Source organism: Topomyia yanbarensis, chromosome 1, assembly GCF_030247195.1.
Source record: "Topomyia yanbarensis strain Yona2022 chromosome 1, ASM3024719v1, whole genome shotgun sequence".
Lineage (NCBI taxonomy): Eukaryota > Metazoa > Arthropoda > Insecta > Diptera > Culicidae > Topomyia > Topomyia yanbarensis.
This window is the reverse complement of record NC_080670.1, coordinates 200,812,172-200,825,675: the sequence shown is the minus strand read 5'-3', so window position 1 is coordinate 200,825,675 and position 13,504 is coordinate 200,812,172. Positions and strand designations below refer to the sequence as shown.

Sequence of the window (13,504 nt, the reverse complement as noted above, 5' to 3'; positions counted from 1 at the left end):
TACCTACCAAGAAAAATTCAAGTTGGGCACTTTCAAGGAAAAAAGTTACTTGAAAAAAACTTCCTTGTCCAAATTGAATTTTTTTTCAATTTATTTTTATTCAGGGTTAGCCTAAAGACCCAGATTCCCGAGGAGAGAACCCAGACTCCAGATTCCATACCCAGAGTCTAGAGTCCCGAAGATAGAGACCAGAATCCAGAGTCGCGAGTCCTTAACCTTCCGGCAGTCGCGCTAGTGCACTAAGTGCACGCTGCTCTGAAAATCTAGCGAAATTGTTTTAGGGTACCAGCGGCTGCTCGTTCAGTGGGCCATAAGCGCGACCTCTGGAGGGTTAACCCAAAATACTGAGGCTAGTCTAGAGTCCAGAATCCAGAGTTCAGTGTCGAGAATGCAGAGTCCAGAATCCATAGCGCAGCGATCAGAACCCAGCGTTCCGAAGGCAGAGCGCAGAGCCCACAGTTTAGAGTTCAGATGCCAGAGCCCAGTGACTTGACCAGAGTCTAGAGTTCCTATCCCAAAATACTGTGCCCAGAGTCCTCAGCACATAAGCCCCTAACCCAAAACAGTGAGACCAGAGTTTAGAGTCCAGATTCCACAGCTCAGAGTCCAGAATACAGAGTTCAGATTCGATAATCAGATTGTTCAGAAACAATAGACCAGCAACCAGAACCCAGAGTCCCGAGGAGAGAGCCCGGAGTCCAAAATCCAAAGGCCCGAGTGCAGATTGCATAGTCCAGAGTGTAGGGTTCAGAGTCCACAGTTCAGAGTCCAAAGTCCAGAATCAAGACCAAGAGCCCATAGCTCAGAGACCACCGTCAAAAGTCCATAGCACAGAATCTTCAGGCGAGAGCTCAGAATCCAGAGTTAAGAATGCAGAGTCCAGAGTTTTTAACCCAAAGTACTGTGGAAAGAGTTCAGACTCCAGAGCACAGAGCTCAGAGGCCAGAATCCAGAGTCCAGAACACAGTGTGAAGAGTACAGCATCCAGAGTTCGAAGTCCAGAATCTAGAGCTTAGAGTCCAGAGACGAGAAACCTAAGACCAGAGTTCAAAGTCCAGGGACCAGAGACCTCAACCCAAAATACTGAACCCAGTGTCCCGAGTTCAGATCTCAGAGCACAGAGCACGGAGACCAGAATCCAGAGACCCGAGTGCGGAGCCCAAAGTTCAGAGTCTAGAGTTCAGATTCCAGAATGAAGGATCAAGATTCCAGGGCCCATGGTTCAGAGTCCATCACTCGGCGATGGGAGTGAAAAGACCTGAATCTTAAGTTTACTGTCCATAGTCCAGAACCCAGAGTCCCGAGGGGAGAGCCAAGAGTCCGGAATTCCTAAGTGCAGATTCCAGAGTTCAGACTTCAGAGTCTAGAATTCGGATTCCAGAGTCCAGAATCAAGACCCCAGAGACCATAGTTTAGAGTCTAGAGTCCATAGCACAGAAGCTGGTGTCCATAATCCAGCGTGAACAGTGCAGAGTCCAGAGTTCACAGTCTAGAATCTAGACTGACTGGGTATTTTCGGAATGGTCTGGACGAGTAGGTGCCAAAAGTTTATGTCTGACGCCATGTTGAAATCCAAGATGGCGACTTCCGGACGTAAATTATTACGGTTACACTTTGCACAGAGCTTGATACTGTATAACTTTGATTTATACCATTGATCCATAATGATAATTTTACTAGAACTGCTCTTCACAACTTTTGTTACTAGACTGCTTTAAGGCCTTAGTTTTATAGTTCTGTTATTTGGTAAAATGAGTTTTGATGCAGGTAAGGTACAGGTAACCAGGGTACCAAATTCGTTACTGATACTTTTTGCATGTATCAGGCAATTATCAGTTTGGAAAATGGATGTTGAGATAATTATGGCTTTCATTGGTTTAGTTTTCGATAAAAGTACACTGAAAAAAAAATTCAGTTTGGGCAAGGAAAAATGTTTTTCAAATAACTTTTTTTCCTTGAAAGTATCCAACTTGAATTTTTGACGGTAGGTAGAGAACATAATGACCTATCTTGGAATAAGATTTCATCCAATTCAAAGATGGACTTTAAATTTTTTTAAATCGATTTTTTCAGTGCAAGGACCGATGAAAAATTATTCAAAAATTTGACTAATTTTGTGAAAATCACTCCTACAACATTTTTTGTAGTCTGAAAATGAGACTATAGCTATTAAAAAAAAATTGGTAAAATATGTTTGACCCTTTTCAAAAGATAGTCTAGATCATGTATGAAAAAAAAACAATGTATGCAAAGTGGCTTTTTGTGACAAAGTCATCATGTACAGAAAGTTTCATTAAAATCTGAGAGGGTGCTGCCAACATTTGTTCGAGTTGGCGCGAAACTCTACTGAAGACAACGAGAGACAAGTGAAATCTATCGAGTTTTAAAGTGTTCTAATTGCAGTTAGTACCGGATGTCTTGTTTTGCCCGTTCAAAAGTTATTCAACAATCACTATTTTATCAAAAATACCCAATAAGTTCCATGTCGCAACGAATGGATTATTTCTTTTACATACCGATTTGACCGGTATATAGAATTGTGATTTTGCTTCTACTTATTCGAAGAGAAAATTTCTAATATGTTCTTTTCCATTATATGATGCTGAATACCATTCGAATGAATTCACTTTATCCGATAGTTTACCTTCTTTGAAACATGAGCTGTTCTTTGGAGTATTTTTGATGTTGATATGTACATTTATCTACATCAGTATAGTGTTAATTTTGGCGACTCTCGCTTGGTTTTCAAACCATAGTTTACTGCATTCGCTTAAAAAAACTTGATGGAATATAAATTACTTAATTTAAAATAACCCAGACTCGCGAAGCGTGATTTGATAATTTCATGGATGAAGACATGTAAAAACTATCTGCCAGCTACCATATACTTTGTCTTATCAGATGGTGCTTTTAATGCACCTAGTGTCATACGGTCAAGCACTATCTGCCACTACCGGTTTGGTTTCACTGAATCGAGCGCTGCTTTAAAATCCACAAACAGATGGTGAATCCGCAAGTTGTTTTTTTTAATTTAACCAGGATTTGCCGTAGGGTAAATATCTAGTACAGGAATGTTTTTCCTCTTTATGTTGTTGATCGTTTTGTAAAACTTTTACGCGACATTTCTCTGCTTCCGCGAGTACATTTTCGTAGATTTTTTTTCACTCCGATGCCCTCAGTGGTGGTGAGGTTTCATCTTCTAACGTGCAGCCCGCTGTAAGTATTCGACTTCTGGCCTGCTTTTGCCTGTCCGTCGCTCTTCGGCACTCCGCATCGAACCAGTCATTCCGCTGGTTTCCACATGTGGCACCCAACACTGCTGTGGCTGTTGAACCAACCATGTCGACCATGTATTGAACACGAACAGGTGTTCCAGGTGATAAGTTTTACGCGGACAGTCTCGGCAGGTCTTAGCTTGTCTTCCATTCTCAACATACAGCTGCCGTCTCTGATGGCCCGTCACTGTTCTCAGTACACTGTTTTACATTCTCGTACTTGAATGAGGTGCAGCTCTTCAGCAAACATGGCGACCCTCGCAGGTTTCCACAGAGCTCCGGACGTTTCAGATACATAGTTGGCAATAGGTATGGACATTTCCATTTCCATCTTGGATATAGCTGACAATTCGCCGCATTTCTCGTTCAGCGACCCGTTCCGAGACAGACGCTCTTTCAAACCAATCCTAACATGGAGAACAGCCGTTCTTAGGTTTTTGCGGTCACAAACATAGTTTTTGGTACGTAGAACTTGCCGTATGATTCATTTGTAAACTCTAATGATGCTAAATCTCTGTATGAAGGCTCGACCTCTCCATTTTTTTGTTTACCATTTATCTTTTTTTAAGAAGCTTATTCAAGGATGTAAATGTGCCTACCTTTTCTACGGCTGTAATTTTTCTGCCTACAGTCTCCTTTCTCATACGACGCTGCTGTCGTTCGCTAGTGCAGGACGCCTAGCGCTGTACGGCAGCCTGTAAGCAAAGCAGTAACATGACAAAAAATACTGCGCCCAGTACAGCCACCAGACGCGAGCGGTACAGCTTCTCTTTCCGTATTTTACACTTTTTAATATTTTTAATCACAAACGACGACAATGAATGCGGTTCATTTACGCCACGACCGGCATCAACGCTTTCGTGTTCGGGCCTCTCCATTTGACTATTCAGAGAAAAAAGGTACAAAGCGAGAGAACAAACTTTACTACACCACACTCTCACCGAGCAGTCGGAGTACAGCAGCAAAACAAAAATGTGTTTTACTGCTGTACAGAAAAGTGTACTCGGTTTGGCTACCTTTCTGGCAAGAGCAGTAGTGATGCGTCGTTGTAACGTTCTGTATGGCTTGTGCAAATGTAAATGTAATGGAAAAAATGTAGTTTACCGGTACCGTTCGCATCCCTGGGCTTATTTGACAGCTTAATGCGATAGCACAACAGAGCCGTTGATATTTTAGGTTGTTACATGTTATCTGTTATAGTGCGCGGTGGTATGTCGTGATCCGAGATATACCATATCATTTTCCATATATATGGAGAACTTGGTTCTCATGTTATTATATTCGACGTTATGGTACATATTGTTCTTCGCAATTAAGTTTCCTGGCTGGGATAAAACATGCTCAAAACACAGTTTCTAGCGTGGTGTAGCTGAATGTGAGTCACTTCCACGAAATAAAGCTCCATTTTGATTTTTACTAGTAGTTACACCGCCTGAACACGATTGTTTATAAAGTCAATCGAAATTGTGTTATCCCGCAGTACGGCCAATTTTACTTCCTTTGGATGACTCTTTTCACTGCGCAGTCGGAGCACACGATACAATACTGTTTGTGCACTGGATAACAAATTAAGCGCTTGCTTGCTTCACTGATGTCTATAGCGAAGTGTTTTTTTTTGCTTCTGCTTTGTGAGAGATGAGAAGGTAGACTGTGAGTAGTCTGTTATTCACATTTTATATTAATCATAATAGTTCACAAACAAGCTTTTGCTTTCTTCCCATATCTTACCATGGTTTTCCTGCGAATTTTGTCTAATTTAACATCAAAATCAAAGATAAATGTTTTATGGAAACGATTAGAGTTATGAGTTTTCGATGGACGAAGAAAATTTTCGGGGACCTTCTCCTGGATTTGGCGGAAAATCAAGCAATATTGGAGAATTTTTTGTGGAAAAATCTAAAGATATACAAACTTCTGCTTTTGACCCATTATTCGTTATTTATCGATAATTAGAAAATGATTTTTTTTTTCTAAAAGTCAAAATGGTGGATCTCGTCCATCCCTGAGTGCGAAACTTCGTCCTATATTGTCCTCTCGTAGTTAACTGAAATGAGAAATGGATATAACCTGTTAAAGTAGATTGAATTGAAGCTAATTTCAATAAAATTTGATGAAAAAAAGCAATTCTATAGACACTAAAGAAAAAAAAAGGAAAAAGGCAAATTTCCTTTTTGGACTTTAACGCCTATAAATATCATTTTCTAATTATCGATAAATAACGAATAAAAAATCAAAAACAGAAGTTCGTATGTCTTTTCATTTTTCCACAAAAAATTCTCAAATGTTGCTTGATTTTCCGCCGAATCCAGGAGAAGGTGATTTTAAAAGAATTTGTTTGGATTGGTTACGTTCACAATGTGAATCTGTCAATTCCTTTTTTTCTCAAAATTAATCACGCACGTTAAAAACAGTATTACAATGTGAAAACTGCAACTGGACCCCCAGTGGAAAGACTAATTATCGTTGTTTATAGTTGAATATTTGACAGTCGCTATCCAGGCCCGTAGCCAGGATTTTGTTTCGGGAGGGGCTTAAAAATTATTGCATAAATGTATTAATTCTGATGACTTGAAACAATCACTGGAAACTGAACGTAATTATGAAAAGTTCTTAGTGAAAACAATTCCAAAAATAAGACAATAGACACTAAAAACTCTAATAATATGTTGCCTGTTACAATAAAGGTTATAGTGCATCGACGAATTAAATTTGATTATTTTTGATTTACAAGTTAGAAATATCTCTAGTTACAAAAATGAATAGTCAAGAGCTCAAAGTATTAAGGGCTGCTTGAAAATGCTACGCTGCATGCTACGCTGCTTGAAAATGCTACACATTCGATACACCTTTACAATTTGTAGAAGACGCTAAATTGGAATGAGTAGAAAAATATCCAAAAACCCGTCTCATGAAACTTTACACGCATTTGCTAATCAGAAGAACGAAACCAACGTCAAGGTTGTCCCCATGAATAGGAATATATCAGTGTGAAATCAAAGTTTACCGTTGCAAAGAATGTCCGAACAAAGTGAATGTCGAAATTTGCTTCAAATCTTCTGATAAGGCAGGCGATTTGTAGATGCAGAAAATAGGTTCAACTCCTATTTTCATGATCAGGTTTCTTTCTGCTATTACTAGCTCTTTGACTTCATCCGAAGTTTGCGTTAACTCGACTTTATGAAATTTTCAATTTAAATGATACTGATCATGTCGTAATCAAAACAATCCTGAAAAAACACATGTTTTTTTCATTTGACTTTCATAGGTAATGGGTTAAAGACTATCTTCGACAACATTATCAGGCAACTCAGAATAACTATCTTTTTATCTATTTATTCTTTTTAGGTACTTTTTATATCATTGTACTTATGAATTAAAAATATCGTAGACTGATTTTCCTAGATCCCTAAAACTATAGTAAAAGTCAAAATGTAAAGTGAGTGCAAAAACTACTGATTTCACTACAAAGCAAGAATGCCTTAGCTCTATTGACTTTTGACAATCTTGCAAAACCGTTGTAACTTGAGAAGATTACCTAGATTAAGTAAATATTATATTTGAACATTTTGGTTTTATTTATTTATTTGAAGGTTTTATTTCGGAATTCGTGGGGTTTTGGACAATGTCAAATATATATTTCAATGATTTAATCTACTAATGGAAACTACCCAGAATTTAATCTACTGAGCGAAACTGCTCAGAATCTATTCACAAATCGAAAGAAAATTACTTAGCACTGATTACTCAATGCTTCTAATTTACATAAAATTTGGTAAATATAACATTGATGACACCACCAAAATAACTAGAGACTATAAACATAGATAATAATTTCAGCATCACTTGCTTCCGACACATGGAAGAGAACACATCGCACTTGCACCTAATTTGCCGAGGTTTTCTTTTAGAGTTGTCTGCAAATTATCCGATTCCTGTAAAACTTTTGCAAAACTCTTTGCCAATTCATTAAACAAATATGAACACTAATCTGTTTAGTAATAGGTTTTTTTGTGAATAAAAATAATTAGCTCTTGATTTTTTTCAATCATCATCAAGATTGGAAGAGATGTATGATTTCTTGAAGAAAGTTGTAATGTTTGTCTGATTACATGTTTGTTTTATCACTATTTGGGAAAAAGTTTCAATTAAAGTTGTTGCACCTAACGCAACGAAGACGAAATGAGAAGATCAGAGCGCAATTCGGAAAGAACTCGTGTTGAGTGTATAGTAAAGATAAAAGAGTGATCTTGAGTCGATTTAGATTGGTTGATTTTTTCCTCTCTTTGCTCTCTTATTTAAGATTATCTCTCTCATTTTATTCCATGACGAGCAAAAACGGAACGAAAGACTGTCACATACTTAAGACATGAAATCAATCAGTCCCAACATTTTAGTCCCTCTTCGTGATTGCCTATTATTTTACCACTTTTTGCCCGGTCCACTTTTAAAAGAATTTTTTTTGCACGTTTGTCGAAGATATCACGGATTTACGGATTAACAGTGTATTAGTACGGAACGAATTACTCGTAACAATGAAATGAAGCGTTAATAAAAATGGTATTGCGTTAAAATGACGCGAAATGAAAATTCTATTCTCGGCTCAATCGTTCTCAGATAAATTGAAATACTTTTTGTGTAGCGCAGAGTAGTGTACAGAGAACAGAGTGTACAGTGTGCACTGACCTAATACAGAAATTCAAAATTGTGTGCAATTCAAAAACTTATCATTTAAAAATAACAAACTGGGTCGTGGGTCTTTTATATATTTCCTTATGTAAACAAGAAAAATAATATAACGAGTTTATTTGGTTGTCCTACAGATCTCGCGCAAGCGCTTAACCATTGCACGTGGAAACCTGTTTACGAGGCGAGGAAATATTTTTTCCCTCACCAACTATGTCTTGGGGGGGAGTAGTTCATTTCTATCTCGCTATTGTACATTTCCGTGTCATCATCGTAGTTGCTGCCTTTATGTTCGCGAATATCTTCCTTGCTTTTCGCCCTCAATAATTGCCCTTCCAAATAGATTCCATTTCTCCCAAATGTGACATTAATCTGCGAGTAAGCGGTATCCGATCTTGTAGCGGAACATTCATTTTCTCATAGTCCATATACAGAAGGATCTTAATTATAGCATTGTCACACACAACCTTGTGCTTTAAGTTGTGCGAAATGAATGGTTTCGTCTGCACTAATTTGTTGAGCGCTAAATGCCTGCCATGGTAGAACTGGATAGAGCCGGTTTCCGAAAGTCTAATCTCTATTTACACCTTCAGGATGCGAATGATCAATAATTTTATAATCACCGCAATTGACTGGAGCACCAATTCTTGCTTCTGCTAATCACTAATCTCGACAGATTATTACAGCTACAATTAAAGTAACAGTCTCTTGTATTCTTCAGACAAGGCACACAATATAAAAGTTACTTTTTTGTTGTTCGCTTCGCACTGGCTCGAGCAAAAGCATAAAGCACACTGAATTTCGTGACCATTGCCTTCGGTGGTTAGAAATAGCCTTCTTTAACTTTTTCTCAATAATTTGTTCAAACCAAATAAGCAACAAGTTTTGTTAAAAGTCACCGGTTTTTTAAATTTATTTTTGAAAAATTTCGGGGGGGGCTTTAGCCCCCTAGCCCCCCCTCTGGCTACGTGCCTGTCGCTATCCATCCCAACCAAGTGCCCGCCTACTGCGATATCTTTTCCTAACAATTCCAAAACGGACGGAATTCGGTTAGCTTATTGAATAATATTTCCGTACAGCCCACGTTCTACCACAGGACGACGAGCCAGTAAATAAGTGTAACCTTTCTCTCCCTTCCCCCCTCTCATCAGAAATATTACCATGAAATGGATGGGACGACGGGCGGGGCATGGTTTTGACAAAAACCGTTCAAAACTATCGTAGCGAGTAATATTATTTTAATTTGATTTATAATCCCTGACAAATAAATTACACCATAAGGGCCACCCGGTTCGGAGCTTCCAGAGTGAATGCGAGAATAGAAGAGGGACGGATGGTTGGAACAGAACTCGGAAGAGTCACAAACAGTATCACTCATATTTTGCGGTTTTTGTGAGACAGATTGGGTTTGGCGCGAAGCGAACATTTTGTTTAGGGGGGGGGGGGGGAGGCCAAGATGGTGGTATGTTGGAAGGTGGCGGCGTGAATTCTTCCGTTAACCTGAAGAATTCTAATTTTTGAAGTTGTTTCCGTATTTTAAATTAGCTTTTTTGTTATATTCACAACTAGCCTGTGAGAAAGTGACCTCAGGCTTCCAACGTACAAATTAATTAACTATAGACCTTTCACCTCAAATTCACTTGAACCAGTGAATATTTCTACTAGATTGGATCCGAAATTTTGACTGAAATCCACCCAACCCTACACCAGATCTAGCCTGGGCTGGGTCGGAAAAGGGTTGATGGTAATTACGTATCATTTACATTCACAGCGGGAGCCAAGCAAACAAGCATTTATCATTGATTGTCAGGGCTGAAACAGATTAATTTGCCGTTTAGGAGAGAAACGGCTTCTTTTTCTTCTCCTAGCGCGACGATGTGTGTGTGTGTGTGTCTGGGTGAACTCAAGTGCGAAACGTTTGTCGAAATTCAATCGCAGTAGTCACTGACTGACGGTGAATTTATACAACAACCGCATAAAATCAATGTAAAGTTGATGGGTCGGAAACATAGCCGCAACACTGCCGGAGGGTATCAAATCAAATTTGGTATACTCGATCCACTGGGAGGAAAAGTTTGCTCGTCAGTATTGAATCGCAAATTGAACGTGAAAAAGCGGTGCGCCTTTTGTTTGGGGGGTAACTAGAAGACAAACAGAAATCGAAACATTTCCAATGGGTTTTCCATCCATCACAAAACCGGCGGAACTTGTTCCGTCGGTTGAAGACTAAAAAAAAAGTATCCTAACCTAACATTTTTTTCTCTCTCTCGTTTCCGCCCACCTGTCACTCCAGATTCTGCGTCGGCGACAAGTTCTACCTGTGCGAGAACAAAATCCTCTGCGAGTATGACTACGAGGAGCGGCTAGTTTTCGCTTCGATGGCTAACCATCCGATGCTAAAACGTCAAATCGGTCAAGGAGGAGGCGGTGGTGGTGGTGGCGGCGCAGGAGGAGGTGGAGGACCCCATCAACAACAGCATGTCGGCGGCGGAAACCACCATCCGCTTCAGAACGGAATTGGTGGTCCAGCTTCGGCGGGACATTCACCGAATGCAAATGCACTGATGTCGCAGCTGGTTGCGGGTCAGCGAGTTGGCAACACGGGTGGCGGCTCCGGAGGCGATCACAATAATAATAGTAATCTTTCGCTTGGTGGTGGAGGAGGAGGAGGAGGAGGCGGAGGAGGTCAATCGCCGTTCGGGACGCCGACACACATGAAGGCAGCCCTCAGCAGTGCTAGTTAGATTATTGGTAGCGTTGGTGGCAACACTGCTAGAAGAACAATAAGAAAATTTACCGGGGCTAGGAGCGTTTGTGATTTTTAATTTTAATAAATAACTACACTTAAGTTCGATGCTTGATTTAATACCGGCTGTTTTGATTTACTATGTTAACTGATTACTTAAGTTGAATTTAAAAATGTGAAACAGGCATCATTTACCTCACAGAACTGCTCCAACTTAAAAGAGGCCCCCGACTCATAATGAAAAACCTAAAACAACGATGTGCAATACTCTTAAGTCGTTACGTTCCGAATCGGATCAGCTGTCCTCCGATCAATAAATATACAAAGAATCTTAAAATGTGCCAAAAACAAAACTGTCCCAAATATCAATCGTAAGCTGATCGAAGGACCCCTCGTTCGTGTGTTTCAGAGAGTAGCCAAATCGCGACGTGTTTCCGCAGCAACCCAACCACGGTTCGATCATAAATCTAGACGTAATTTTTTACGTTCGCTCGATGTCCAAAGTCCTCTCCACTGGGAATCCGTAAAAAAAAGTGGGAGGAGTACATAAATCAAATTTACTCAATTAGATCAGCGCGCGGTGCTGCGTTTTTCGTATTTGTTTTTCAACTTTTTTTTCGCGAACTCGATAACCGTTTTCCCGGATGGTCGTGCGGTTTAACACTTAATTTTCCGCTACGACCATCGACCATTGGAAATGAATAAATTTAATATTAATGCGTTTTGATAGTTTCGAGAACACGAACGGGGCGGGAAGGGCGGCGAATAATAACCAAATAAATAAACGAAAAAAAAATGCAACCAATCGACTGTCGATGATTCTCGCGAGACTTCAAGTTAAACTGGTTAGTTTTGCTTGTGTACATTGTATCTGTAAATACTAGGCGATATCGAATATTTGTTGAGTATGATAACTAATTTGTCGTTTTATTTGCTAAGTTTCTTGCCAGAAGGCCAATCATTGGTTCACTTCTCCGATCTTTTAGTTACGAAAGACTCAAATAATAGGGTAGAAACGTATTGTCACGTTGATAACTCAATCCAGACAGTTCGGAAAAAATAACCTAAATGTTTTTGACAAATTCATAACGAAACCATAAAATAAATGTTCTGGAACATGTAATAAAAAAGTAATTCCCAAAAATAATTGATATAACAGATTACAAATAAAAAAACAGAGGGAAACCAAAGAAAACTGTACTAACTATAAAGGCAAACGAAAGAAAGTAAACATAAATGGTAATTAGACAAATTATTGAAATAAAAAAAATATTAATCAAAAACACAAACTTATTTTGCATTTCGAAGAAATTCTTCGAAAGTCTTTCACTCATTCTGAAGAGAGTTGGAGAACGTTACTCTAATCCCTCACAGCTGTCCGAATTCCCAACCATCTCCCCGGTAGTAGAATCCCGCTTCCGACCCAATCCAATAAGACTGGTGAGAAACGAGAGTGATTAAGTCAATCAATCCGCCAAAAAAGAAGAGACTGTCTTCTTAAATCTACACTTTCCGGTTCCTTATTCTTCCACTCGTTAAACCCCATCGTCTTGCCAGAAAACTTTTCCAATAAGTTTTTATTGCCTGTCTTTCCTTGCCTCAACTCCGAGGGCAGACCGATGCTAATTTCAACTCTTTTGTTTCACGCAAGAAAGACGCTCAGCCGATTTCCAACCAAATCGGGAATCGTATTCCCCTCATTCGACAAAAGTTCACCCTAAGAATGATTATATATTTAAATGTTTCAATTAACTCCTTCCCTTCAAAGGGCTCAGTATTATACTACATCGGAAAAGAACGGATTGAATCGTTGAAAGTTTTCCCGGCATGGCTCTCATCCTTCTCCTTGCCGGTCTACGAAACCGGAGGATAGTGGAGAAGGATCGATGTCGCGACTTCCATACCCAGCCAGGTTATAGACTCGCGCGCGGGTGTGTTAATCCGGTGTTATAAAACAGAAATCTGATTAGCTGAGAGTGCTTCGTTGTCTTTTTTCGTCGTCAGATTTTCCGCGCTGTTTTAAGTTCGTTCGGGTTGGGAGCGTTGGGAAGCTGGAAAGATGTTAGTTTTGCTTTAATTAGTGCAGTAGTTCCGCTTTCAGATATAACTTACATTAGTTTTAAGAACAGTTTCTTACAATTTATGTTAGCATTGTTTCAGATTTTTGAGCCGCAAAGCATTGCAAATTTGCTGTTGTACAAAATAACTACAAATTAAATACGTTAAACTTCCACACATATGGTACCCACCTAGTACGCTAATTCCGCCGATTTGTTTTTATAGGTTAAAGTTCCTGAAAAATTGAAACTGGCAACGCTATTTGATCAAAGGATGCTGTGCTTCATCCTTACTCCAATCGTTAAATCATAACATGAAGTAGGTTTTGCTTGAAGCTGAAACTGCCTCAGTTTTGGACCTAACTGCTGACAAACCGTCTGTTGAAGCCCAGTTTCGTACCTAGGTTATACCCCAATGAACTTAAAATCGCGTTGAGTTCTAATCTCAAAATATATTTCAGTTCGCTTTTTTACGAAAAGTCATCCCAGTTCCATAAAGAAAACACTTGCTTCAAGCAACTAACCCAGGTTCGCTTCTTGGTTCGTAAGCGAAAACGACATTTAAATTGCAATGAATTAAAATAGCTTCGTAGTAAATATTTCTCACTATTTTTACTAGTGGCTACATTTATGTGCCTCAAGTAGAATCCCGACTTGGTATCCACTAACGATTGCCAACAAAGTGATCGATATCTAGGTAGGTAATCGAAAATTTAAACATAAATACACTGAAATTTATCTGA

General features: G+C 39.3%; 1 protein-coding gene across 2 annotated transcripts in view; it reads left to right on the top strand.

Moving 5' to 3' along the window:
• Window positions 1-11,973, top strand: part of LOC131687741 (insulin gene enhancer protein ISL-2) — a 52,769-nt gene extending 40,796 nt beyond the window's left edge. For both annotated transcript variants that reach the window (XM_058971832.1, XM_058971838.1), the window contains exon 4: window positions 10,252-11,973. In XM_058971832.1, the coding sequence (XP_058827815.1) occupies window positions 10,252-10,702 (451 nt within the window). In that variant the 3' untranslated portion in view covers window positions 10,703-11,973. The remainder of the gene's footprint in view (window positions 1-10,251) is intronic.
• The last annotated feature ends 1,531 nt before the right edge of the window (window positions 11,974-13,504 follow it).